Here is a 25,643-nt window from a genome sequence, read left to right as displayed (position 1 = left end):
GCCATGGTAACAATAGAGGAGTTTGAGGAGGGTAAACAACAACAACACATATTTGCTGGATGTGAACTCAGGGTGCGAGCGCACACAAATAACAATTGCTTCCTAACACAGCGGCTGTGAAATAATACTGTCAAAAAGAATGGCGATGGCTGGTGTGCCGAGCTCTGTTATGCCGTCAACATGCAGCACTGTCGATGCAACCAGGGAATTGATATGGCACCTGAATCCATGATTTCTGGCCTACTTTGCTTTGAGGGATATTCCAGGGGATAAAACCTCTTTGTAGCTTTGAGAGAGAGGAGTGTGTAAATCCATGTCACCGTGAATGTGTCCCGAACCTTATTTTCTGTAAAGGTGGGCCCCATGGGATAAGGTTAGGGACACATTTTCTTTGGAGAGAGTTAAAACAAATATCATCTATTATACATGCAATCCCCTGGGTGAAGAAAAAATAATTAGGTGCACAGTGATGCCTACGGAAGACGTGACATGCTAATAGATATTTTTAAGGCAGGGGATGCAGAAGTTAGGTTTTGCCCCCAGTACTATGGGCAAGCGAGCAATTAGTTCTGGAAGTAGCAAGAAGTGTAGAATCCCAGTAAGGCTACATTACTTTGGTATTTGGGAGTTGGCTGGCTTGCTTGTTTTGGATGCCAGATATTAGACCACTCTGCCTGTAGTCCATAAATATATGGGTCTTAGAGTTACTACCTTTGCAGAGACATTAAAGGGATGGAGTTCTGGGTTGGAACCAGAAACATGAGCTGAATTTAGTTGATTAGATAGAGGATAGGGAGTAGCTCCATAGTGCAGTGGTTTATGCATTAGCAAGCAAACAATCCACTGTTTTTTTCCCTGGGAGGAGACACAAACTCCTTTTGGGTTACATCAGGAAGGGTTTAAATCTACCAAATCAAACATACTGGGCCACTACTTGCTGTGGAGACCCTGTGTGAATAAGGGAGCAGCAAAAAGTAGCTTACTTTAATTGTGCTAATTGTGGCTAACATTAAGGTAGCTATTGATAGCTAGCTGATCTAGCTAGCTAGCTAATAGATAGCTACTCACTCATATTGTACTGTATAAATCAATCAATCAATCAAAACTTTATTTTCAAAGTACTTCTCATACAATAAAGATGCAACTCAGATTTCTGTACACATTAAAAGGAGAAAATAAACAAAAATACACAGCCGGGCACAAACACCTTTTTCACTCATCCCTCTCATCACCCCTCTGTCCCTACAACCCCACCTAGATATCGACACCCACCTGACAGATAAAAAAAGATGTAAGGGAAACTAAAGTGAACAAATAGATACTAAAGTGAACAAATAGATACACAAATATAATAAAAGAGGATTAACCATGTAAAGGAATGATTCAATGAACATGCCATTAAATATATGAAAAGTAAATTAAAGTAAAATATATGAAAAGTAAAATAAGTTTAAAAAAGTCTCAGCAGGCCAGCAGTCATTAGGTAGACTGATCCACAAGCGTGGCAAATAATAACACGTATGGCATAAGACAAAATAGTATTAATTAGTAGTATCACCATTTATCATCCTTCATATTATACTATTTATTAGGGGTGCAACGATACACAAAATTCACGGTTCGGTTCGGTTCGATACTTTGGTGTCACGGTTCGATATTTTTTCGATACAAAAAAATGTTCATGCATTTTTAATTTGTCATTTATTAAAATTATAAATATATATTTTAACTCAAAAGTACAGTTTTTAAATTTAACCCTAACCCTTGTGCGTGTTTTTTATTTTGACAGCGAATGCGCACCTGCGGACCACTTATGTGCAGCCCTGGTTATTTAGCTCGTCATATTGCAGCCACAGAAATTCTTTTGTCCATGAAACCATAAAGCTGCACTTTCTTTTTGCCTTATAGTCTGATTTGTCATAACTTCTCCGTTTTGTGGTAAGCTTTTCTTTGGCTGTCACTTCTTCACCCTGACCTGTCTTATTTGGCTCAGCAGAACTGAAATGCTTTTACACACGCACTCACATAAGCTCAGCGATTCTCTGCGCGATCAACCTCTCACATGTTTAAGCTGCGGGAGATTTCACTTGTCATGTTTGCATAGTAAGCTAACGATTAATAAGACGATGTCAGAGGAATTGGTGCGCAAATTATCATCACTCACAGATCAGTGCTGTCGCTCTCTATACACAGTTCGCAGGATTGCAAAGTGAAAGCAAAAAAACAAGCGCAAATTCAAACGCGACTTCAATATGTCACATATTGACAGTGGCTCACCGATGCCAATGACATAATTACCCAGCTACATTTCTGAAAGAATGCAAAAGCATTGACATATATTTTTCCTACAATAGCCCGACGGGCAGGGAAGAGATAGATTTTGGTAGCCCGACTGAAAAAAATCGCTAGCTCCAGGACGTCGGGCTAGCGATATTGCAAGCCCTGTATCTGATTGAGGAATCACTCATCTTTGGAAAAGAGAGTTTATTACAGAGAAATGGCTCTTTCCAAAATAAAAGCTATACTATCCGCTTCTTCTGGGCTATATTCTCAGCAGCATAAGGAGAATCATGTGCTAACAGCTGTCTAAATGACTCGCTAAAGTTAGTAGCATGCTTGCTTTTTTTTGTCTGCTTCCACTTGTCTTTGCACTACGATGATGTCGGCGTAAATGTGCAGTCATATTCGTTGTGTTCCCACTAGTGCTTTCAGGTTAATCTCGTTGAAATGACCTTAACGCCACAACATGGCAAATCTCCGTTAACGAGCTACCGCCGATAGCTCCGTGCATGGGGCTAGACGGCCAACACGTTAACGAGCTAACTGCGCTAACACACTAGTTCACACCAATGTAATTGAGCATTGCATGGCACATCCAACATACTGTTTTACTTTAGTCCATGACTCGCTTACCTTCAGGGTCATACGTCACATGAAAACCAAAATAATTCCAAACGCCAGATCTGAATGAGGTTCAATTTGCCTGTTGCAAGTAGAGCTTAACTTCTGTCTCGCTAGCTTGCCCTGCGCTCTTCCTTCTGACTATGCTGTCTGTGTTGAGCGCTCAGTGGATCTGCGCTCGACAGTGCAGCCTAGGCAGAGTAGTCGAACGCAGATTCACTGAGCGCTCAACACAGACAGCATGTCAGAAGGAAAATTGATAAAATAAATTACAAATGTTGTATTGTTCGATACATATGCGTACCGAACCGAAAGCACTGTATCGAACGGTTCAATATCGATACGAATATCGTTGCACCCCTACTATTTATGTGTAGGCAGCTACTATATGTGCATAGGTGTTATTCTTACCCCATACTTTCAAATTAGTTTAAAAAAAAGGTTTTCTATTTTTAAATCCAAGATTATTTTATTGTGCACACGTGTTTCAGAAAAACGTTGTGACTGTATGTTGAAGTTTAATTAAAAATACAGTGCAATGATTTCAGATCATTCGATTCATATTTAATCAAAATCATTAACTTCTTATTTGCTCAAAGTTAAATCATAGCAGATAAATTATAATAGATAATTATAGCATTATCTGTTTAATCAAAGATTAATGTAATCCTACTTCTATTTTTGTGCTGTTGCAAATGTAGCTCATATTAATATATGTATATGTCTTACTTCTGATATGCTTTATATGCATCCGTGTGAGGACGTCTAAGGTCACAGTTACTGTATCTAATTACTTTTGCAAATGACTAATTAGCTAAAGTTTTAATCATTAATGCCTTATGAGTAAGAAAAGCATTGTTTTTTTTCTTAAAGGATTTACCTGGTTAAAAGTTTAGCACTGCGGTGAACAATGAATTTAAAAGTCTTTTGCTTTTAACTGAATTCTGTTCACGTTAATGGAAAGAAAATAAATACTGCTTCAGGGCAGAAACTCCTAACGAGGGCTGAAAAACAAGGTGACTGCTTGCCACATGTTCAAATTGAAAACCCCCACACCTTCACATCTTTGGACCCCTAGTTGTAGCTAGCAGCTTTTCCACAATGGCCCCAATCAGTGGGGTGTGTTTAGGCGTTAATAATGGCATGTGATTAGGTACAGTATGTGTGCTAGCCAGTGGCCTTGGCGGCATTTCAGATGTTTTCATTAGCGTCTGGTTAGTGTCTAGGGAACTTGCAGTGTGGGCAACTCTGGTCCAATGCTACATTGATCACAGCCCCATGCAAACAATGAGAGGGGAGTTTTTGAGGGAGATGCCAAGCACGGAGGCAGCGAACTGGAACAGGTTGTGTGTGTGTTTTCGTGTGTGTGTAAGTAAGAGGGAGAAAAAGAGCTTGTATGCTTGTATATGAGATATCCAAAAATAACACTGACGCTACAACAGGAAGATCATGTTGACATTTCCCAGTGGGCTTATGGTACATTAGCACAGTGAAGTGGGTCACTACATTCAAATTCTGCTCAGTACACCTGTTCATAATCCACGTATGTGTGTTATATCATAATAAAGACACCCTGGTGCCTATCTGGTGTCTTGCTGATACCGTTTCCCCCACCTTGCCAAGTCTAACATCACATATTGTCACGCCATTATGATCAAACAGTGGACTGATAAGCAGACGGCACCACGCACGTCAGACTGGGTAACCGTGCAAGGGCTGAATGTGTGTGTGTTATTAATTATCCATCTGTCTGCTTTTGATGCATCGCTGTCTGTTGTTTCATGGTATTTATGATCTCTTCATGAGGGATTGCATGGGAGTGACATGTGGTGAGCCTGCCTGCATAATAGTTTATGTTGCGTCAGTGCATATGGAGAACATATGGAGGTAAAAAAGTGATTTAAACCCATGTCAAAGACAGAGCTTTGGCGTCTACATGATAATCATACTGATAGATTGGTTTCATTTGTCTTCACACAGCCCCCTATTTTTCACGTACAGAGTGCACTTCAATTATGAGAGTATAATTTTAAGTATTTTACTGTGACAACCAATATTCATGGCTGTCGAAGTAACAATTAAAGCTAACATTTGAAAAATAATGACCCTTTTTTATGAATTAAGACAAATTTAGCTCTAATTTTGCCCACTTTAAATAAATAACATGTTTATGTAGGATACTGTTCCTCATAACAAGAAGCTAATAGAGAAAATTTATTTTTAGACCCTTTAATATGTCACACATTGACATCAGAAGGTCCAAAACTCAATGTGCATGAAAAAGAAATATGTAGATGCAATCTTAAAGACCTACCTGTGGCCAAATATATGATGTGGAACAGCGTGTCTTTCCCCTGCACCACATCCACTGCCACATGAGTGAAGCGGACGTTGTCCTCCATGAAGTAGGGCACAGGAACCACAGGTTGGATCACCTCATGCATCAGTAAAAACTTCTGCGCATCCTGCAAGTTTCTTTGAGTCAGGTTCACGTAAGCGCCGGAGTCGATGGTGCCACACTGTGGGGAAGGTAGGGGAGTCGGAAAGGAAGAAAAAAAAGAAAAGGTTTGACTGATTTCATTAATAAAAGCCTCTGGGATGGCAAGTTAATAAGCTTAAGCTTTTTGTTCAGAAGTACCACCAGAGATGGAAAAGGGAGGGATTGAATGATTAAATGAACAAGGCTTGAAAGTCAATTGCTGAGTCGTTGCACTGGTTTTCTATCCTCACAACCTCAAGACTTTGTAGTCAATACACCGAGGCTGATGGAAGGAGTCTGAATGTGATGTTTGACTGAGCAAGTAGTTATCTCTTTCATTAGATTCTTCTCCTCATATGCATATATATTGCTGGTGAGCTTTATTGGTACCCCCATAACAGTGTGTCTTGATTTTGTCATTCTTTACCTCAAAAGTATCTTCTTAAATCACTTTTCAGGTCTTCGTTATTGCTACTCTGAAAATAAAGCATGCAACAATATCATTCAACCAAAGAACTCCCACCCTGCACTCAAAATGGCTTGCACCCACGATTTTTGGACTGTAAAAATCTGCAGTCAAAACAACAGAAGTGTCTCACAGAAATGAGTGAATTCCATTGTTACAGATAAATTAGATTTTATCAGGCATTGTTTACTTGGAGTTCTCAAGTCCCGGTAGAGACCTGCGACTGAAGCAGAGTCAGTGCTGCGGCGCTGGCTTATAATAAGAAATATCCGCTATGTAACATATTTCCCAGAGTCTATTACTAAAAAAAAAAAAACAGTTCAATAAAGTGAACACTCTCCAAATGGGATTTTAAAGACGGAAATATTAAGGAGTCAAGAGGAGTATGGTTTCCTTTTTCACGTTAGAGGACATTGTAAAACCCAAGTGTGTTCATTTTTAAAACTGTATTGTTAACTGAATCTTTTTATTGGATGTTACTAAAACGATTTTTACGATTTTGAAACGTCGTTTTTCAAATTCAGTATAGTTCCAGCCATCACTATCACACATCACAGTGCACTACTATTGTAAAAAAAAAAAAACACTTTGCAACTTTCTGTGTAACGTGATCACTGAGATTTTAAACAAACTGTAAAGTGTATCTACAGTTAGGTCCATAAATATTTGGGAAGAGACTTTTTCTTTCTACTTTTAGTTCTGTACATTACCACAATGGATTTTAAATGAAACAACTCAGATGCAGTGGAAGTGCAGACTTAAAGCTGTCTTTTTTTTTTAAATAAAAAGATTGCATAAAAATGTGAGGAACTAAAGCATTTTTAACACAATACCTTCATTTCAGTGGCTCGAAAGTTACTAAACCCTTCGTCCAGTTTAAATGTAAGTAAGTAAGTAAGTAAACTTTATTTATTAAGCGCTTTTCGCAGACAGGCAATCACAAAGCGCTGTACACAAATATTAAAATATTAAAATAAACAATAAAATCTATAGACATTATATACAATGTAAAAGATCAAATGTAAATAATGTAAAAAATAAAATAAAATAAAATAAAATATGTAGATCAACAAAAGGCTTGTTTGAGTGACAACCCTCAAATAAAAGCTGAGAGTCTACACATTATCTCCATGTCCATTATATACCTATAATCGGAATGTTTCAGTAAACAGGTAAAAAAAACAAAACTTGTGGCAGTGTCCAAATATATATGGACCTAACTGTACTTCTTAAAGGTACATAAACTATTTGAAAACACATTGGATTACCTGAAAGCTATATACTGAAAACCTGGCTGTGCTTCTCAGCTCTCTAAAAGTCAATGTTTGCGAGGCACTTGGTATTCACAGGATGATCCTCATGCTTTTTAAAGTGGAAATGTAGATCCTTTTCTCCACCAAGCTGAAAGGGACAAGGTGAGGCATAAAGCCATTTCTGCTGAGGGAGAGCTGGATGAGTAAAGCTAACCATGCATGTCCTCTTCAGTAAAAGAGGTCCCAGGCTGGGTTCAGGATCATGGATTGAGGCCCAGTTCACAAAGAATAGTCCTATACTAACTGATAAAGCAGAGAAAAGCAAAATAAGCTTTGTTCTGCACTTGCATCAGCCCAAATGACTGTTTTGTACATAGGATCATGTTTGCTCCAGGATAACTATACACACTCATTTCTTACTTGGTTGAAACTGGACCTTGGGTGGTAATTAGTTCCTGCTGACTAGCTACAGTATGAACATGACAGAGACTTTATAGAGATCAATCCTCGGCCTTCCCAGGGCTGACAGATGAGAATCGTAGAGGGCTTCCCCACACTGGTGAATGGATCAGTGCCCTCGCCACATCAGGAAATGGGAAATTAAAGCCCTGAAGGACAAGCAGGAGCAACACTGAGTGTGCCCATGTGCCAGACTGCCTAAAATGAACTTCCTGCTTGTGCCAAAAATGTGCTGTGTGTCTACGCGATGCAGCCTGAATAGCAACGCACGTGTAAGGCTTCCTTTTGCGGTTTGTCCTTGCATTGTGTGCGTGTCTCTGAATCCCAGAGTGTCGTTGTGACTATATTTCTGCCACAGTGAGACAAAGTCAGACACTGACCAGTGAGGGTCTATGACATCTGTGAATGAACCGTGAGATGGATGTTGTGATTTCCTCAGTACAGTCAAGGTGAGGGACACAGCCATTATTTGGCTGAGGACCCATCCAACATCAGCTGTCTCGTGCATCACCAGTGGACTGCGCTCTGGCAGGATGATAAGTGCCACTCAGAAATCCATCCAGGTGGGTCGGTCTGATAGCATGCTATTCCACTCTCTTCCCCCTAACCTTCCAGGTTATTCAGTATTTTAAAAACAATGTGGGTTAGAACTAAATCTGGTTATTTTATTGGTCAATTTTATGATTATATATAACAGCCAAAGGAAGGCAAAGAAAACTGACACTTTTATTTTCCTGACATCTAAATATAAACCATAATAAGGACATTCATATTTGGGTTTGAGTTGAACTTTAAAGTTTATTTTCAGACATAAGCAATGAATGTGTTTTTACTGTTAGCAATTACAGAGTGACAGAAAACCTATACAACTCATAGAAGGCATTAGCTCCTAATGTACAGCAAACATGACTCATCGCCTGAATAAACTCTCCAGAATCAATCCGCGTGGTTCAAATAAATGGGGGGCTTTTCTTTGCAGACAGACAGGGAATTAAGCTCTCAATCAATGACCAGTATGTGTGTGTTGAGTGATGAGCTCGCAGTCATAATTATCTCTATTTGGCAGCAATCTATAACCCTTTATTTTTGAGGGCGTATTTGTGTACGGTAGACATGTACGTGGCCAGTGGCTTTCATGGCTGCAAGTTTCCTGTAGGTGTTTGTTTGTGCATTCACTCGTGTGTGTGTGTGTGTGTGTGTAGGTTTGTAGGTGTGCTTGTAGAAAGGCCTGAAAAAAAAGGACAGGCTATAAATCCTGTGCTCGTAAATCTAATCCTCCAACATTGACAAATGCTTGATGAAGATGTCACTGAAACCTAGATAAAGTGCGCATCGGTCCAGTGGTGAGGATCAGCCATTGTGCCTGAGCTTAAGTGGAAAGATGAGATGGAAGAGGAAGAAGCCGTATAAAAGTCTATAGTGCATAGAACCCCCCCACCGATGATGTACCTACATGTACAAGGTGCTGAAGAGGATACATCTGTGACCAGATAAGGAGCACTGGTTTTCTTGATGGTGCTGATGTGCAGAAATGTGAATACGTGGTGACAGTGACAGCTTACAAATTCATATGTATGTGCATGTTTTTTTTTAGAATACTATCACACCCAGCATTTTTCTCTATGTGCATTTCAGCCACTTTTTCCGCAGATAACGTGTCTGCGTTAGTTCTCGATAGTAGGCATCGTGAATACTCATGCATCTGTTGGTGGGAAAACGGTCGAGGGCCATGATGTGTGGAAACAAGGGGTTTGCTCACCACTGGTAGCCATGCCTCAGAGGGATTTGAATCCCTCACGGAGAGCTGCGAGGATTAGCTCATTCGCTATCTGCTAAGCCTGCAACAACTGAGAGCCACTTCTTCTGCTAATAAAGCATTCCCGCTATGCCATCAGTATGGAGGAGTGCTTCAAATCAGAATAAGGTGCTTGGTTTGCCCCTGCGGGTTTTAGGATGGAGCATAAACATAAAGTGCCACTTGTGCAAAACAAGGACAGTTTATTAGGAGGCCCACAGTTCACAGAACGAGGCTATGAGACATCTTCAAGGAATGATTGTGCCATTGTAAAAATCACTGGATTTTATAACGAGCGGTCGTAATGTGTGTGCTCATGAGCAGAGGAGAGAGGTGACTGAAAGAGAGAGAAAATTAATGAGAGTGAAGAGCTTCCTCGGACTCTAACCAAGGCCGATCAAAGCAAGCACACATTTATTTATCAGCATACACATGCAGCATGCACACTAAATGCATATATTTCCTTGGGCGTGCTCCCAGCTGTACTGTATGACTGATTTGATTGTGTGTTGAGTCTAAATGACCCCTAGCTTAAAAAGAAAGAGATCAGTCACAATCACAGAAGGGCAGCTAGATCTCAACTTTACCTCACATACATCCTTTAAAAAGCTGCTCCATCACATATGGTTTTAACTATGCTAGCAGCATGGAGGAATGCATCACTGGTCCAAAACTTTGGCCTTGACAAGCATTAATTTTTGTGCAGACATCAAACCCCAGAGCATAAATCTGATCGACTCTATCTGTAACATTTAGGTGGAGTTCGAAAGCTCTGGATTGGGATAACTGAAGTAATTAGCATTCTCATTAGCAAAATAGCGTTAGCAATAGTGTTAGCATGCTAGTGAGTTTGGTTACCAGGCTTAACCCGGGTTCTCTGTATAGTGAGTGAGGTCTCCATTGCACAGTCAATAACTGTAACGCTTTTTGGCTTTTAGTCCAACAGAGCTGAGAGCATTATTGGGACTAAATTAAACACATTTTTTAAGCATTTGTGGTTTGTTTGCGAAATAAACAGACTTAAATAGTTTCATTACCTGAAAGTCTGGGTTGGGGTTTGGGTAGGGCAGCCAGGCCGACCTTGAGTTCTCCTGATACTTGAAGGGCCCGTTGAAAGCCTGTGATATGGCACTGAGATTGAAGGCACACACTGCAGAGGCAGCAATGCTGTTTCTGAATGTCAGGAAGATAAAAAAAGGCAGGAAGAATCCAACAGAGGGTGATGAGAGAATGGAAAGGATGAATGTCGAGACAGAGAGAAACAGAAGTAAGTGTTAGAATAACCAAAATCAAAAAAGGGGGACTATACTGCAAGTAGAAATCTGTTCAGCATTTCTTGGTATTTGTACAGCTGACCTCTTTATGTCTGCACTGCTCACAAACAACACAAATCAAACACTGACAGACAGACGCAGACGCCGGGGTAAGTGATGGTCATTATTGGAATATAAATCCAGCAATGGGACACAATTAAGCTGTTCGCCTTGTCTGATTAACTGTACAGATCTCATGCTTGAAATACAGCTTTGACTTTTTAAGCTGTCAGTTTCAACAAGTACCGGTCTCCTCCCTCGGACGAGAAAGTAAAGAATGAGAGTATTAACTCTCAACTCAAACAGTGAGAGTTGGGCGGTGTGAATTATAATCCAGTGCAGCTGTTCATTAAACTCTGTGCCTGCAGGGGGAAATGTTTCCAATACCCTTCAAAAGACTTCTTTTCAGCAATGTGAAGGCACTGACCATACAGAATTGATTACTCAGCTTTTAATAATGGCCTGTGTGTGCACGTGGGGGCGCACAGGTGTGTTTGTGTGTATGAGCGAGGTAGGAGGAGGAAAGAAAGATGGCGAGACAAAAAGAGGGAAAGGGTTTTGATGTTTACGACAACAAAAAAATAATACTTTTCATTATACTCCCATATACCTAATATAGTGTGGAGCAAGATGATAAGCTTCTTTTGTGGGGAATAAATGGGATTTGCAGCCCTCTTTGTACATAACTTGGGCTATGAGGATGAACATTTCTAGACAATAATATGGTTACAACACTCAATTATATACACTCGCTGCATAAAATATAACAAAGATATGTCCTGTTTTGTCCTCTATTATATTGTACGATCTTTACCTTAAAATTTAAAATACCTTGACTTGTAACTTTTGCTGTGAACCAGCTATATGTATAACCCAATTTAATAGCATGTTCATACAGAATTTCCCATTTAAAATGAACTAAAATTTATGTGAAAAACATGAAAACAAAAAATATAATTTTTAAAAGAATAACCAAATAAATGCTGAATAAACAACTGAATTATTCTGATTAGTCATGATATCAAAGACCAAGGAAAATAATTTAAAATGAATAATTGGTGAATGATTTGAAACAAACAAACACATACATTTGAAGAAACATTTTTAAGATAACTTTTCTAGGTTTCTGATTTTTCTTTTTTGCTGGAAAATTCAGTCTGACACTAGAAGTGGTTCTCAAATCAAGTCGTTCCAGACTTTCACTTGCTTTTTTGAGGGTATACTTAAAATGTGTTTTGTTGGCAACACACAGCAAAAAGTTTAGTAATTCAGTACCCGATCAGCACACAGAAACCCGAACTTTTTAAAAAACTTGTACAACAATATATGAACTTTTTTTTTTAATCACAGCTACAGATTTTTAAAAATCATTTTCTTGCTGCTGACCGATGAAAGTCACTGAACTATTGTTACCTGGCATCAGTCTCAGTGTGTAAAGTAACGCACGTGTTACATTTTTCTTGTTTCTACAAAGAGCTCTTCTTTCATCTGACTTCGATGGCAGTGATCGCCTCCACTACGTGCGTGCCAGCATTTTTGTTTCTTATATGCAAAATGTTATGAATTAAAGTCAAACTTTAAGGTTTAAAAACATATGTTGAATTTTACTTTACTGTATTCACTAAACTAAGACTATCCCTTCATCCATACATCCATTCTCTTCTGCCTTATTCTTATTAGAGCAGCAGAGAGTTGGAGCCTATCCCAGCGGGCATAGGGTAAGAGTACACCATGGGCAGGTTGCGAGTCTGTCACAGGTCGAATACTGAGACCGGCAATCACTTATGCACATACCTATGGACAGTTTAGAATCACCAAACTTTATGCATGTCTTTGGACTCTGCAAGGAAGCCAAGTTGCCCTGAGGGAAGCCACAGAGGTATAGGTACTACCATGTCACCATTTTAAGCTACTGCAATCTCAATATAGACGTAACAGACTTTTATTGTGAAAGGAAAGGACAGGAAGGCCTTTTGGCGTGTTTCTGGTATGGATTAGGCAGTAACAATGGGAAACCCAGGTTCTTAGCAGGAGGAGAATGTCTAGTCAAGTAGCTAGCATTAGCCACATGATACTTGCCACGTGAGATCAGAAAGCTTGAGGTGTAGCAACAGTAGCTAAATTATCTGGGTTTTGCTAATTTTCTGTGGATGGAACAATAAATATTACGGTTCATGTCACTCACACATTAGTAGTAAAAATGCCATAGAGCAGCTCCAGCTCAGGCAAGTAGAAAGTTCCCTGCAGCTCGTTGTAGTTGAAGGGGATTTCTCCTGGTCTGGAGCAGTTCAGCCTGGCCTTCATGAAGGTTGTCCACGTGTCCTCCAGGAGGAAGCGGCCACCGATGTCGTTCTTACACACCCGCCCGGCGCGGGAAAACACCGTCCGACCACAGTCGTGCTCCACTGCATTTTCCCGGAAGAAGAAGTATGTGAAGTTGCCAATATCGTAGGATGACACAAAATTCGGCTCTGTTGAGGCAAAGGTTACAAGAGAGGAGGGGAATGAATGGGAGGTGGCATGTCCGAAAGAGAAAGAAGACATAGAAAGAAAAATTGAAGGATGCCAAAAGAAAGATAAAGTGCAGAGAAAAGGAGAAAAAATACAGAAAGAAAACTATTTAAGGTTGTGGGAGTAAGACGGAGTGGGAGAGCGAACGAGGTATGTGCTATGACTGATTGACTCGCAGTGTGTGCGAGCACTCAGCCCACACAACAGCAGGTGATCAGGATTAATAACTACAGGCTATGTTATTAATGGCGTTGTGTTGTAATAAGAAAACTCATTTTTCACTCCCCAAACCTAAAGGTTAGGATGAGAAATGACCAAAACAGGTGTAGCGTAATAGCTTCACCCTATCTGAAACACACGACCTCCACGACACTGTCACGACTACAGCGTTCATCTTTATGTATGACATTATTGGATTTAAACCGCACACTTTATTCTCACTGACAGTGATTTAATTCAGGTTTAAATGAAAGTTACCCCCTCCTCCCCAGCACCTCCTCGTTTCAACTCTTTTCTCCTCTGCACCTTTGGAGGGCAGTGTGGAAAAAAAATCAATTCGCCATAAAATTAGTTATTAAACCGTCTCCCAGAAGGTTGCTGCCAAGCAATGTATGTGGTAGTTTTTAATTTATTTTTTCAATTTAACTTAAATGTGAATCAGATAAAAGTCACTTGCTGACAAGATAGTGATTGACCTGCTCCTCTGTAGGCTGGACACCTTAAGCGCTCTGAAGTCGCCCAATCTGCACTGAGGAGGTCTCTGCTTGAAGTCAGCCTGAACGTTCAGGGGAAAAGACATTGATTTTTTTTTTTTTTTTTTTGGATGAATTCACAATTTTATGCCCCTCCTAGACGGTAAATATAAAGATTTTCTAGTTGCTTAGTAACTTAAGAATTAATTGTTTTTTAAGGTGAAATGCAGCAGAACAATTATGAGAGGAGGATCTTCTTTTCTTAGCATTCGCCAAAACAGCATTGCGCAGCAGATTTAAGGTGGAAGATAATCTTTCAGCAGAGACAGATTCCAACTCCCATGCTACATAAGCATCTGCCAAGCTCAAGCATCGTCGAAGTCACAAACTGAAGCCCCGGCAGCTGCAGTGCTAATGTTCGATAGCTGCGCGGGGATAAAGCAAAAAAGAAAGCAAATCCTCCTATGGTGTTTCTCTCTATTCGAAATGGCCATTTATCTTTAAGTAACAACTTTTTACATAGATTTGCATAAAATGTAGCATTCATTTGAACTTTGGCAGCTCCCCACCGTTGAGCCACTTGGAGTTGTACTGGGCAGTGCGCAGCGGTGGCAAGCCACCCAGGCTGCGGTAAATGGCGGGGTCTCGCCCAGAGAAGTCCATGGCAGTGGCGGCGTACAGCTCCCCGCTGGAGGTGATGAGGGCGGTGGAGTTGTGGAGGGGATTGTAGGGACACCGAGCCATTCCGCTAATCTGATCGTGGATCTCTGTCAGATTAGTCAACTGCAACACAGAGAGAGAAGACAATGAAGGCGAGGAGACTAAAGAGGAAACAAACAGTGAGTGGTTGGAAGCAGACGCTCCATACGCACTACTAAAAGAAGCTTATTTTGATTGTTAGCATGAGTATCCCATGAGTTAAGCCAAAGCAATGAAAAGAAACACTCGTGGGAATAAGAGTTGTTTTCTTCACACAAATGATTATTTTTGAAAACCTGCATAAAAATATAGGACATAGTATCAAAGGGCAGCATTAAAATTCAAACTGGAGGAGTCTGGTAATGTTTTGTTTGTTCCTGCCAATATGCAAATGCTGCAGACTGAAAAAAATGGAAACAAATACTTCCTCTCATTATGTTTTGTTTGGTTTACATCTACTGAGAAACACACACATAGATCTATCTGAGCAAAACCTTCAGGAGCAGCAAGAACACATTTAGAATCATTAGCAACGTAAAACACAGCAACACAGCAGCTGTTTCAAGTCCAACGTTAAGAAACCACCTGTTATAAAACCAATAAAATTCCTAAACCGGCTTCTTAAATCAAGTTACTCTTGGCTGCATTGTTTAGTTGGTTTGGTTTCTGATGTCTCTACAGGACAAGCAGCTGTTTTTCTGGCTGTAGCGCTATTATACCACAACTTTAAGAAGCCCTTCTGAGCTCAAAAAGAGGCTTGATGTGAGATGCAGTCTTCTGTTGCATATTGCCTTTGAATATGAAGCCAAATCCAACTCCCCGCTTTTTAAAAATACTTTACAGCATGACCCCGGCTTAGCACTGACACACTGCTCTGGTTGCTCCTCCAAAAAAAGGAGAAGAAGCACAGGCCATAGCTTAGAGACGCAGCCTTGAATACCAAAAAAGTAGTAATGCAATTTTTAAATCCAAGATGTAATTATATTTTATGGTGCAAAAGTAAACACAGTATACGGGGATTAGCTCATGGTTCGTGCTCCCATCCGAGTTCATCTGAGTTCTGATGGGGGACAAAAAATGCATGACGCAAAATGACTGCACTAATCTCAGGTTTAGACATGCACAAAGAATAATTAAAATTATTCTATTTGCAATTACTTTTCTATCAATCAGCCTCGTTCCACATTTATGACTCTATCCACTCCAAGTGACAGTGCAAAGTCTCAAACGCTTCAAATTCTCCCCTTGCTTTTCACACATTTTCATCAATCTGTGCATTCCTTCCCTTATTCCATAACGAGCCAGCCGACTTCTGCGGCCAATTTCCCGGAGCTGGTCAATTTGGATCAAGAGTTCTGTTCATTCCTGCCACCCCTGTTCCGCCCAAACCACACCAGACAGAGCGGCCCTGTCTAATCTCTGCCAGGCCGAGATGAAAGCCTGCTATTGACTGGACTCTTTCTGTGGGCCGGAATAGTCATTCTAAGGTCAATCGGGCCATTTAGAAAACCAAGAGCAGCAGCGATAAATAGAACGCAGTGCATCCGTCGCATTTTGAGGAAGTGAAGTGACAGTTGTCTCTATGGCAGACCCGGCAGCTGCGAGAACAGGGCGCTGAAGTGACTCTGAATGCTCCTGATAGAGACGATGCAGAAAGAGACAGCTCACAGTGGAAGACAGATCACTGCGAGTGCCAGCGGGATGCTGTGTATGGTGCTACTGAGAAGCCGTTGAGAGAATTTTAAACTACCCACTATAGCAAGAAGTCTAGCCGCAAGCCCTATGTCTGATCCGAGATGCGCTAGTGGACAGAGTTGTCAACAGTAATCCTCGAAGAGACACGGGGGATATCACTTTATATGACACATCCAGTGCCTATCTGTCAAGTAACCATGAACAGAAGGCGAAGCTCCTTCTCATCCTGTGCTGCAGCATGAGTTATAGTGTATAATCGAATCTATTCCCAACTAGGACCACTATAACAACTTAAAATAGAGACATAAATCAAGAGAGAAAGTCAGTCAAAAAACTCAAATGGTTAACAGGATTTAATCATCCATCTCCCAGCGCTTATTAAACCATTAATATTCTCCTCATTGTCTGTTTATCACCACAGCTGATAGTAAATCTGTCCGAGCGTGATTCCGTCGCCGTTGCTGTTCCCAACTCGTGTTTCACATTAACGGACGTTCAGTGGGTAAATATGACAGCGCCTGATGAAATACTGCTATAATAATGCCATGGCATTTCAACTATATGTATTTTCACAGCGGTAAACAGTCATTACGAGCCAGTGACCTTTGGATTCAGTGCTTTTGGACAAAAACAAATGTCATCATAATAGTAAGCTCCTGCTTCCTCCTCCTCTAAACGCACAACAGAACGAGAGCTAGATATCTATGCTATGGCCTTATTGCTGTTCTAAGGTAAGAACAATACTCTAACATTTTAAGCGCTGCTCTATACTTAACATCAGTGAGCATTTGTCACCACCACCAACAAAAAAAAGGTTCTCAGCTGACACGTCAGTTACCAAGAAACATGGTTATTAGTGCTGCTTTTATAATAAAGGTGAAAGGGCTGCAGCCACTCGCAAACCGGTGGTTACTTCACGAGAAAAATATTGGGTTGCTCAACTGTGTCAAGAGCCTGCTGAAACACAATAGCAATTCAAAATGAAAAGTCCAGCTAAACATCCTTTAAAACACGGGATTAAGAGCTGCAGGGAATTTGAGTTAGGAGGAGAGAGAGAGGAGCGAAAACCTTGCGTCACGGTAGAAAGAAATATAGGAGACGAAAAGACAATGTGATGTGCTAGAAAGGTGCAAAGTAATTGCCGTGACTCATGAAGAAGGACAAAGCAGAACAGATGAGACAGGGAGTCTGTTTACTTGCAGGCCAGCACCATGATTTTCAGGAGTAATGAGCTTAAGGCAATGTTTTGATTACGATGCTTAACAAGTCTGAGGTAACACGACATAATAAAAAATAAGAGAGCTTAATAAGATTTATTTTGTAATTAGTCTACATCCCAGAGTGCAAAACAGGAGGCAAGAAAAGCCACAAGAGCTTGTACAGAGAATCCTGTGATATTAAGATCTCAATCATACCTTGATTAAATGTGTTTATCAACCTTGACCTTTCTTTCTGACGACATCCACTGATCAATCAGTCTTAATATTTGGAATATTTGCAGGCTTATTAAAAAATAACGACTTTCAGGGATGCTCGAGAGAACAACTAAACTGGCAACTCGAAACTCAACATGAAAGTGAGACATACATACTCACAAATATAATTGTACAGATAATGTTGCTTCGTCAAGACCCCTTGGTATCACATTTTAACAAACCCAATATCCCTTTTTAGTATGATTTTTCAAAGTGCAGGCTAGCCTAGTACCTGAAGACGGGGTATATAAAAAGATTTCCATAAGCAGGCTGGAGGAGTAATAAAAACTCAAGACATTCATCTAGAAGAGTCTTTGGCTTGCTTACCAAAGCCAAGATCTAACCAAGGCATCTTATTGGACCACTAAGACCTCCTTCTTTTAGCCACCATCCAATCCACAGGCAGGAACTACATTGGATCTAGATTGTCACTTTTACCTATGAACCCATGAGCTGTGGGGAGTAACTGAAAGAACAAAGTCGTGAACACAAGCGGTGGCTTCCTCCAAAGGCTGGCTAGACTCAGTCTTAAACTTAAGGAAAGGAGAAAAGTGACATTCAAAATGAAAAATGAAAATCCTTCAGATTACATCTCTCAGCTAATTTGGCAACACATTGGTATTGCTTTGTAAGAGCTGGAGGAGATGACTGGGGAGAAGGAAGCCTAGTCATCTCTGGTTAGACTGCTGCTCCCCTTGAACCCAGCAGAAAAATGGCCTGCATTTGTATAGCGCTTTTCTAGTCCATAGGACCCCAAAGCGCTTTACACTACATTCAGTCATTCACCCATTCACACACACATTCACACACTGGCGATAGCAAGCTACATTGTAGCCACAGCTGCCCTGGGGCACACTGACAGAGGCGAGGCTGCCGGACACAGGCGCCACCGGGCCCTCTGACCACCACCAGTAGGCAAACACGGGGTTAGTATCTTGCCCAAGGATATTTGGCATGCAGCCAGGAGGCAGCCTGGGATCGAACCACCGACCTTCTGATTAGTGGCTGACCTGCTCTGAGAAAATAGATGGATGGATGGATGGATGGATGGATGGGTGAATGGATGGATGGATGGATGGGTGAATGGGTGAATGGATGGATGGATGGATGGATGGGTGAATGGATGAATGGATGAATGGGTGGGTGGATGGATGAACTGCTAGCTTATTGAACAACAGGCCTCTGATATTATTGCATGAAGACGTAGCAACACTGCAAAGACTACATTTTATTGCACATGAATTAATCTTTTCTTTCGCAGGTGCATGTATGTGTTATGTCGTAATACTCACTACCAGTGTAATATAACACTGAAAACATAGGTAACGAGCCAAAATACTAGCAGACTATCACTCTTGAAGGATTTACGTAATATATTAATAATATACCAACTTCCCTTGAATTAACACTATCAGGGATATAGTAGATATAAATGATATAAGTGATATAAATGATAAGACTCTGTGTGAAAGTTAAGGTCAAAATAATGCAGCGTTGCAGAAGCCAAGACAAATTCTGGCATTGTTCATACCGTTCGGTTGGTGCAGATGGGGGTGAAGGCATTGGTTCCACATGTAAACAGCCTGTTCCCATTTACCAGTAGCACCCTGATGTAGTTCTGGCACTCCTCCTGTGGAAACACACCAGCAAACACACATATCGGAGTTAGCAGTTAGCAGCAGTGCCATTATCTATCCACTGACAAGCAACAGCATCAGGTAGAGACAAAATTACACTTTATGCCAATAAATGAGAAAAACACCTGCAACCACAGGAGGCCTACTCTGGAACGTGGGCAAGCTAGACAGAGTCAAATCAAGGCTAATGCCCACCTGGCTTAGCCAAGTCACATCTTAATTCAACAGGGGCTGGATTTGGAGAGGGATCTGAATAAAGTGAAGAACAGATAAATGTAACGGCTGCGGGAGAGTACCACTCAGGATTGGTTTAGAAAATAGCTTTGTCTCTGTTGATTGGTCAAAAAGTGAAATATAAAGTGTAGACTCTCATACACTCTATTTAATCATCACTCTTTTAGCCAGCTCTCTACATTAATCAATTCAAACTATTTTCCCCTAAATTATGCTGAAGTACATGTTCACAGCTCCTTTCTTGGCTCAGTCCTCCTCTGAGGTTTTGGCCCGGGTTTCTAGCAAAACCACTCAGCACTTGGTTAAAAGCGCACAAATAAAGTGGGACTGACGGAGTGAGTGATTGATTGAAAGAATGATTGTCGCTGAAAGTCATGAACTCTGAATATAACGGTCCGGCTTCCACAAAGCCTTTCTGGCAATTTCCATCAGCAGGAGTCATTTTGTAGTAAATGTTACAGCAGGAGTCAGTATTCATGTCAGAGAGCGGCATTTGTTTTTGTCCTAGGACAAGGTAATAAACTCATAGGGTCTCCTCCATCTGAAAGGGGCCATGGCTGGGTTGGTGAGGCCCCTCATAGAAATTTAAAACCTTATAAATCTGCTATTGTCTGAGCCACTTGAAGTGCCCAGGGCAACCCTAACTCCCCCTCTCGAGGGTCTGATTTAGGAGTGGAGGGCATCACAGCGAGGATGGAAGGAAGGAGGGTAAGGACTTTTATTTCCCCCTATCAAGATGAAGGCTGACTCGTAAAACAACTCGTTTCCTGGTGCTAAGAACGGCCAAAGTATGTGTGTATGTGTTTATTCGCGTGTACGAGCAGTCGCGCCTAATGTCATGCGTGCCTATATATCTGTGCTGTTTGTGCAGCTTGTTACGCGCTGTATACCCGCATGCGCGCGTGTGGGTGGAGGAACAGGCGTGGGTTGTGAAGGGGCCCGTATAATTCAATCCTTCACTGCAGTTTGTTTCTAGAGTAAATACCAGCATATTTAATATTTGCCCAGCCTCACAGTCTTGACTTGTTTATGAAAACTTCCTGACAAATGTTCTGCGTCCATACTGTAATACAGAGACTGCTGCGCTTGGCTCTCACATTATAAAACAAAACAGAAGCAGCAATCAAGTCCTGTCAAGTCAATTTAAGTCTCCTTTCTTTTCCCAGCTGGAATAAATCAAATACACAAAAGAAGAGCGGATGCGTGCATTAAGAAAAACCCCCCCAAACAATCACTTGTAAATTCACTCAAAGCACAGGGACGGTGTCTGTGTAATAGCTTAAGCGATGGTATATTGCTCCGCATTGAGCTAGGTAATAAACCATCGAAAGCCCTGTCAGCTGCCGGAGAATAAAGTCTTTTAATGCTATTCTTAGTGTACATCACAGGAGCTGATCCTCAGAAGGGAACAGTGAGCAAAACAATTCAGCCTTGCCAAACAGCAGTGACTCTCAAGGACTGAGGTAGCTTTGGTCTGTAATTCACAACAGCTATCTTATGCTGGCCAGCCAGTGCATGCCTATTATGGGTCCCTAACCACCTTTCACAGGAGGATAAATACACAGTAGTGCGCGCGCACAGACACACACAGATCAGGGCTGGGCAGTTCACCTACAAGTCAAGTTTAGCCGCTAAACCATCTGTTTTGTAGGGGAATATGCACGCTAACCACGTACAAACACATACACTGCACAGAACGAAACAATAGGAACTCCCTTTGAACAAGATCCATAAATAGAGGCTAAGGTGTGGTGGGAAGGTCTTTACTTCACATTAAGTTGATTTGAATTGTCTTTGAGGTATATCTCATATAGAAAGCAGGGATTCCCCATGTGTCCATATGTTAAAGCCACATTAGAAGCCCCACGTTGCTTTCAAACCTCATTATGTTTCATCATAATTTTTCCTTTGTGTTCTTTGAACCCGATCAACTGTTTCTGTAAAGACAAAAAGGCTGGTAGATCCATGATTAGTGTCTTTAGAAGATTTCTTTCCTTTTTTCTTTTTTTTTAGCTTTCAAGTCAAAGCTATTATACAGCACTGATGTGCTGGTGGGAACATCTGGGCACTTCATTTCCTCCAGTGAACAGCATTCATTCAGGTGTTATTTTTGTAGATTACCAAACCCGCAGGAAAAAGGTTGAGGAAACATGAAAGCTGCGGGGTTGTAATTTAGAAAGTCTTTCAGCAAATGCTGAAGGATTGCATTTTCGTTCGTAATCGACTATCTATTTTGTTACTCTAACAAAACATTTTGGGAAATTCCATGAATTTTCACATTAATATCAGTTCTGGTGCACAAACGTGTGCAAGAAAACAACTGTAAGTAGCAAGCGAGACGAGTTCACTGAAAAATACACTGAAACTTGTATTTTTTTTTTCTTTTCAATTTAGTGACAAGTGTCCGATAAAGCACAATTACAGTTCAGCCATCGCCTCAACTCACCTCAGACTTTCCACGGCTGAAGCAGGCTCCCTTGGTGAATTCATCGCAGTGCCACTCAGCCTCCTGCAGAGAAAAAGAAAAGCTGTGTAAGGCTACCAATAAACCATCAAGAAGTAGCAAACACTGGGCGCCATGTCATCATCATGAAGCACTTTGAAAAGCACTCACTGAGCCCAAACAAAACAATGCCCAGCTCTAAGCCATGGGCATGATTCCCACCTTTTTGAAGTCAGTTTGATGTTTGTTGACTAGCTCGGCAATACAAATGCCACAGAAGACAGGAAAACACATTTAGAAAATCAAATAGAAAAGCATACAGCATACAGCGATCGACTTGGGTGAGGAGGGAAGGATTCAAACAGAGGCGAAAATTAATTTGACATCACATCTTCACTGTACTCTCAGAGGCACACACACGTTCTCGCACGCTCTTACGGCACACACACACACGTTTATAAGCCCTGTTAAATACAGACATGGAATCCAATTAAGGTGGATAGCAAGCAGAGACCCCCAAAAAATGAGACGCAAGAGCGTGCAAGCCGAATGTCAATTTGATTTATGTGTGAGGGAAAAGGAGGGCTCTTAAGACATAACAGGCCAGTCCCTAGAGTAGGGTGTCAACGTGATTTACATGAAGGAGAAACAGAGGGACGCCTCTGACATTTTAAGGCAGCAGGAGGAAGAATAAGAAGATAAAGCCGACTTTTTCTCCTCCAAGGGTGAAAGCACCAACGTGCTCCACTTTCTACCTTTTAATTTCCTCGTAACCCCTGGAGAAGGGGGCTTCCTCATTGATAAAAATTCTCTATTCATGAAATGCCTGCTGGCCTTGGGAGGGCAGTAGGCCACTAAGACGCTCGCACTTGTGACAGGCAGAATTAGCCACCACTGCCACGAGCTCTGCATGACTGGCAGAGACACGAATACCTAAAAGAAAAATTGGCTGGTGAAATAATACGCTTAATGCCGAGTCACAAAAAGTTTCCAAAAGTGAGACTATTTAACTTCCGTTTTTTTTGTTGCCCACAGCAGTACAACTTTCCTGCAGTAATAACCTGGAAAGTAGCCAGAGGTGCAGTACTTCTCTCTGTGGGAATATAGTAAATATCGCTAACTGACAGAGAATATTAGATTTCACCTTGGTATCAGGACTGTTTTATGCCAGGACAAGAGGGGGAACGAAAGCTGAACACCCCTTAGCATTTAGTAGAACTTTTATTTCTTCTTCAGAAGGCGGCAGAAGTTTATGCTGCGTTTTACGACAAGAGCTTTTGTTTTCTGCTTCAGTGACCTTTGGGAGGCATGGAAACACCTAAATGTGTACACAGTTCAGTAACAGGGAGGAGGGGCTTAAAGGAAGGAAAGTGCTCAGTGTGTGTGCTGCAATTTGGGGAGGATAAGATATGGGACATTAATGGACGCTGGCTTCTCTCTGTCTCTTGTGTGTCACTTCCATTCCAGGCCAAAGCTGGCTATTCTGGGGCTGTGCATCCATCCACTACACAAACCACACACATCAGCACAAACAGCACAGCCTGCACACACAGCACCACTGCTGGTCCCAGCTGAATTCAATGTGGGTGCTGAAAGCGCTGAGAGCGCTTTAGCTAATCGCATGGGGGGGGGGGGGGGGGGGGGAAAGAAAAACTGTTAATGGCCTGAAACCTTACTCACAAGCTTTCAGTGTAAAAAATCAGTCATGGTACGAGGCTAAATTACAACTTGAAATCACATTAGTGGGAGCAAAGTGTTTCTTTTTGTCATCACGGGACAATCATGTGATTTATCGTCATCCTGAGTGGTGCAGAACGTATTTTCGGAATAATACATATTCTCATTTCATATTTAAGACATCAACTTTACAGCTACTGAAGTAGGTGATGTCCACGCGCAAGTTAAGTGGCGATATGCTGACATCACAGACTGCTAGTGCCACCTAATCTGACTGCCCAGGCTCAAATGGTCCAGAGTGGAGAACAGAATCACAGCCGAGCTAAGCAAGCGCCAGTGTCATTAGGAAACATTAAAAGCTCATTAGAATGCTATTGTTCAGCCCCTGTGCCTCCAAGATGAATCTGTCTTAAACTGAAATATGTCTGGAATGTGCTGTCATTAAGTAATAATAATTCTTGGCTTTATCAGAGGAAGCTGCTTCACACAAGTCTTTTCTGTGCCTTTGTCACCTAGAGGGAACTAGAATAAAGACATAGAGGGGAAGCAAAGAAGATAAGACAGAAAGAGAGTGTCATGATCCTGGGCCATGTTGGCCAGGATCATGACAGAGTTGCAAACGCCACTTCTGAAGTAAAAAACAAAGAAGTGAAAGCGAGAAAGAAAAGCAGCCACCTGAGGTAGGCTCCTAATGCATAAACTGGAGTGCAGAGTAGGGGTGCGCATTTCATTTTCCCTAAAGGGCCACTTGAGAAATAGGGACCCTGGAGGAGGGCTGTACCAATAAGTTGAACTCAATTCTGCACAATATTTCTTTTATCTCTTTTAGAAACCTATCGATTTAATACAGATAAGAGTAGATGTTACAATTCGGCAATGGAAATTTGCAATAGGCGCGAAATATTTCATTAGCATTCCCATGTTGTCCCATTTCAGCTCCAGGCTATGCAAGCATAAAGCTACCTCAATAAACAAGTAGTCCCTTTCACTGAGTGCATTGCTGCCAGCCCCTCTGGAATCTCAAACTCTTACGTTATTTCACGTAAAAAGATAAGCAGCTCTCATAAAGCGCTATGGACTAACAATCAAAACCACACACTCACACACACACAAACACACACACACCAGTAATAAATTAAAAAAGAAATAAACAAGCAGTTTCCTTTAAAATGTGTATCTTTTATTTTTTGCCTGTCCTGTTTGGCTCTTTTGCCATCAGAATTATTGTCTAAAGGCGAAGAAAGATGCCCAACGGATTTACTTTACCAAATGGACCATCCCAGCCTTGCCGTAATGGTCTATTTGATTCACCTTTTATTGTTTTTTTTTGTTTTTTTTTTTATTTTCACTTGCTAGATACAGGACAGACTTGAATGAGGAAAAGAAAAGGGAGAAAGAAAGAGGGGGAAAAAACAGCGGAGAAGAGGGACGGGGATAAAGGGCAAAAAACAAAAACCTGACCGAGCCCCAGGCCGAGAGGCCGAGGGCACCCCACCCTCGAAGTGGCCCGAGCGAGCCCCAGGATCCAGGCCCCGATAAGCAGCCACCAAGGAGTGAGCCGGTGTGTACCTGGATGCCCATCCCCAGACACAAAGACCCACCAACGCACCGATGTCTGAGGGCGTCTGCCACTGGCAGGGGAAGTGGTGGTAGGGAGAGATAGGCCTCCATAGGGCCTGAAATGTCCCCAGAGAGGTGGCGTCTGATACCCAACCTGACATATAGACACAGACATACAGGTACACACAGATACAAACATCCATTCCCACCCTCATGCTCTCATATGCAATTACTCAAAACTCACCCAACGTGGAGACAGACATAAAGAGACACTGTACACACGATCACACTCCCCAAGCGTACTCTACAAACCGGGTCTAGGTACCCTTGCCGCTGGAGGGGGAAAAATGTGTA

The 25,643-nt window shown here is 41.5% G+C and overlaps 1 protein-coding gene across 4 annotated transcripts in view; it reads right to left on the bottom strand.

Annotated features, from left to right (window-relative positions):
* The window catches only part of sema5a (sema domain, seven thrombospondin repeats (type 1 and type 1-like), transmembrane domain (TM) and short cytoplasmic domain, (semaphorin) 5A), a 178,095-nt gene that overhangs the window by 65,559 nt on the left and 86,893 nt on the right, over positions 1-25,643 (bottom strand). For all 4 annotated transcript variants that reach the window (XR_014278853.1, XM_082546503.1, XM_082546501.1 and 1 more), the window contains exons 5-10: positions 22,056-22,118; positions 19,270-19,368; positions 14,439-14,652; positions 12,852-13,137; positions 10,391-10,526; positions 5,216-5,420 (exon numbers count right to left, since the gene is read on the bottom strand). Coding sequence is in view for 3 of the 4 variants with exons in the window: in XM_082546503.1 (XP_082402629.1) it covers positions 5,216-5,420; positions 10,391-10,526; positions 12,852-13,137; positions 14,439-14,652; positions 19,270-19,368; positions 22,056-22,118 (1,003 nt within the window). In the remaining variant the exon portion in view is untranslated. The remainder of the gene's footprint in view (positions 1-5,215; positions 5,421-10,390; positions 10,527-12,851; positions 13,138-14,438; positions 14,653-19,269; positions 19,369-22,055; positions 22,119-25,643) is intronic.

Source organism: Aulonocara stuartgranti (assembly GCF_965226115.1).
Source record: "Aulonocara stuartgranti genome assembly, chromosome: 9".
Taxonomy (NCBI): Eukaryota; Metazoa; Chordata; class Actinopteri; order Cichliformes; family Cichlidae; genus Aulonocara; species Aulonocara stuartgranti.
The sequence above is the reverse complement of the archived record's forward strand: the minus strand, read 5'-3'. Positions and strand labels throughout refer to the sequence as shown.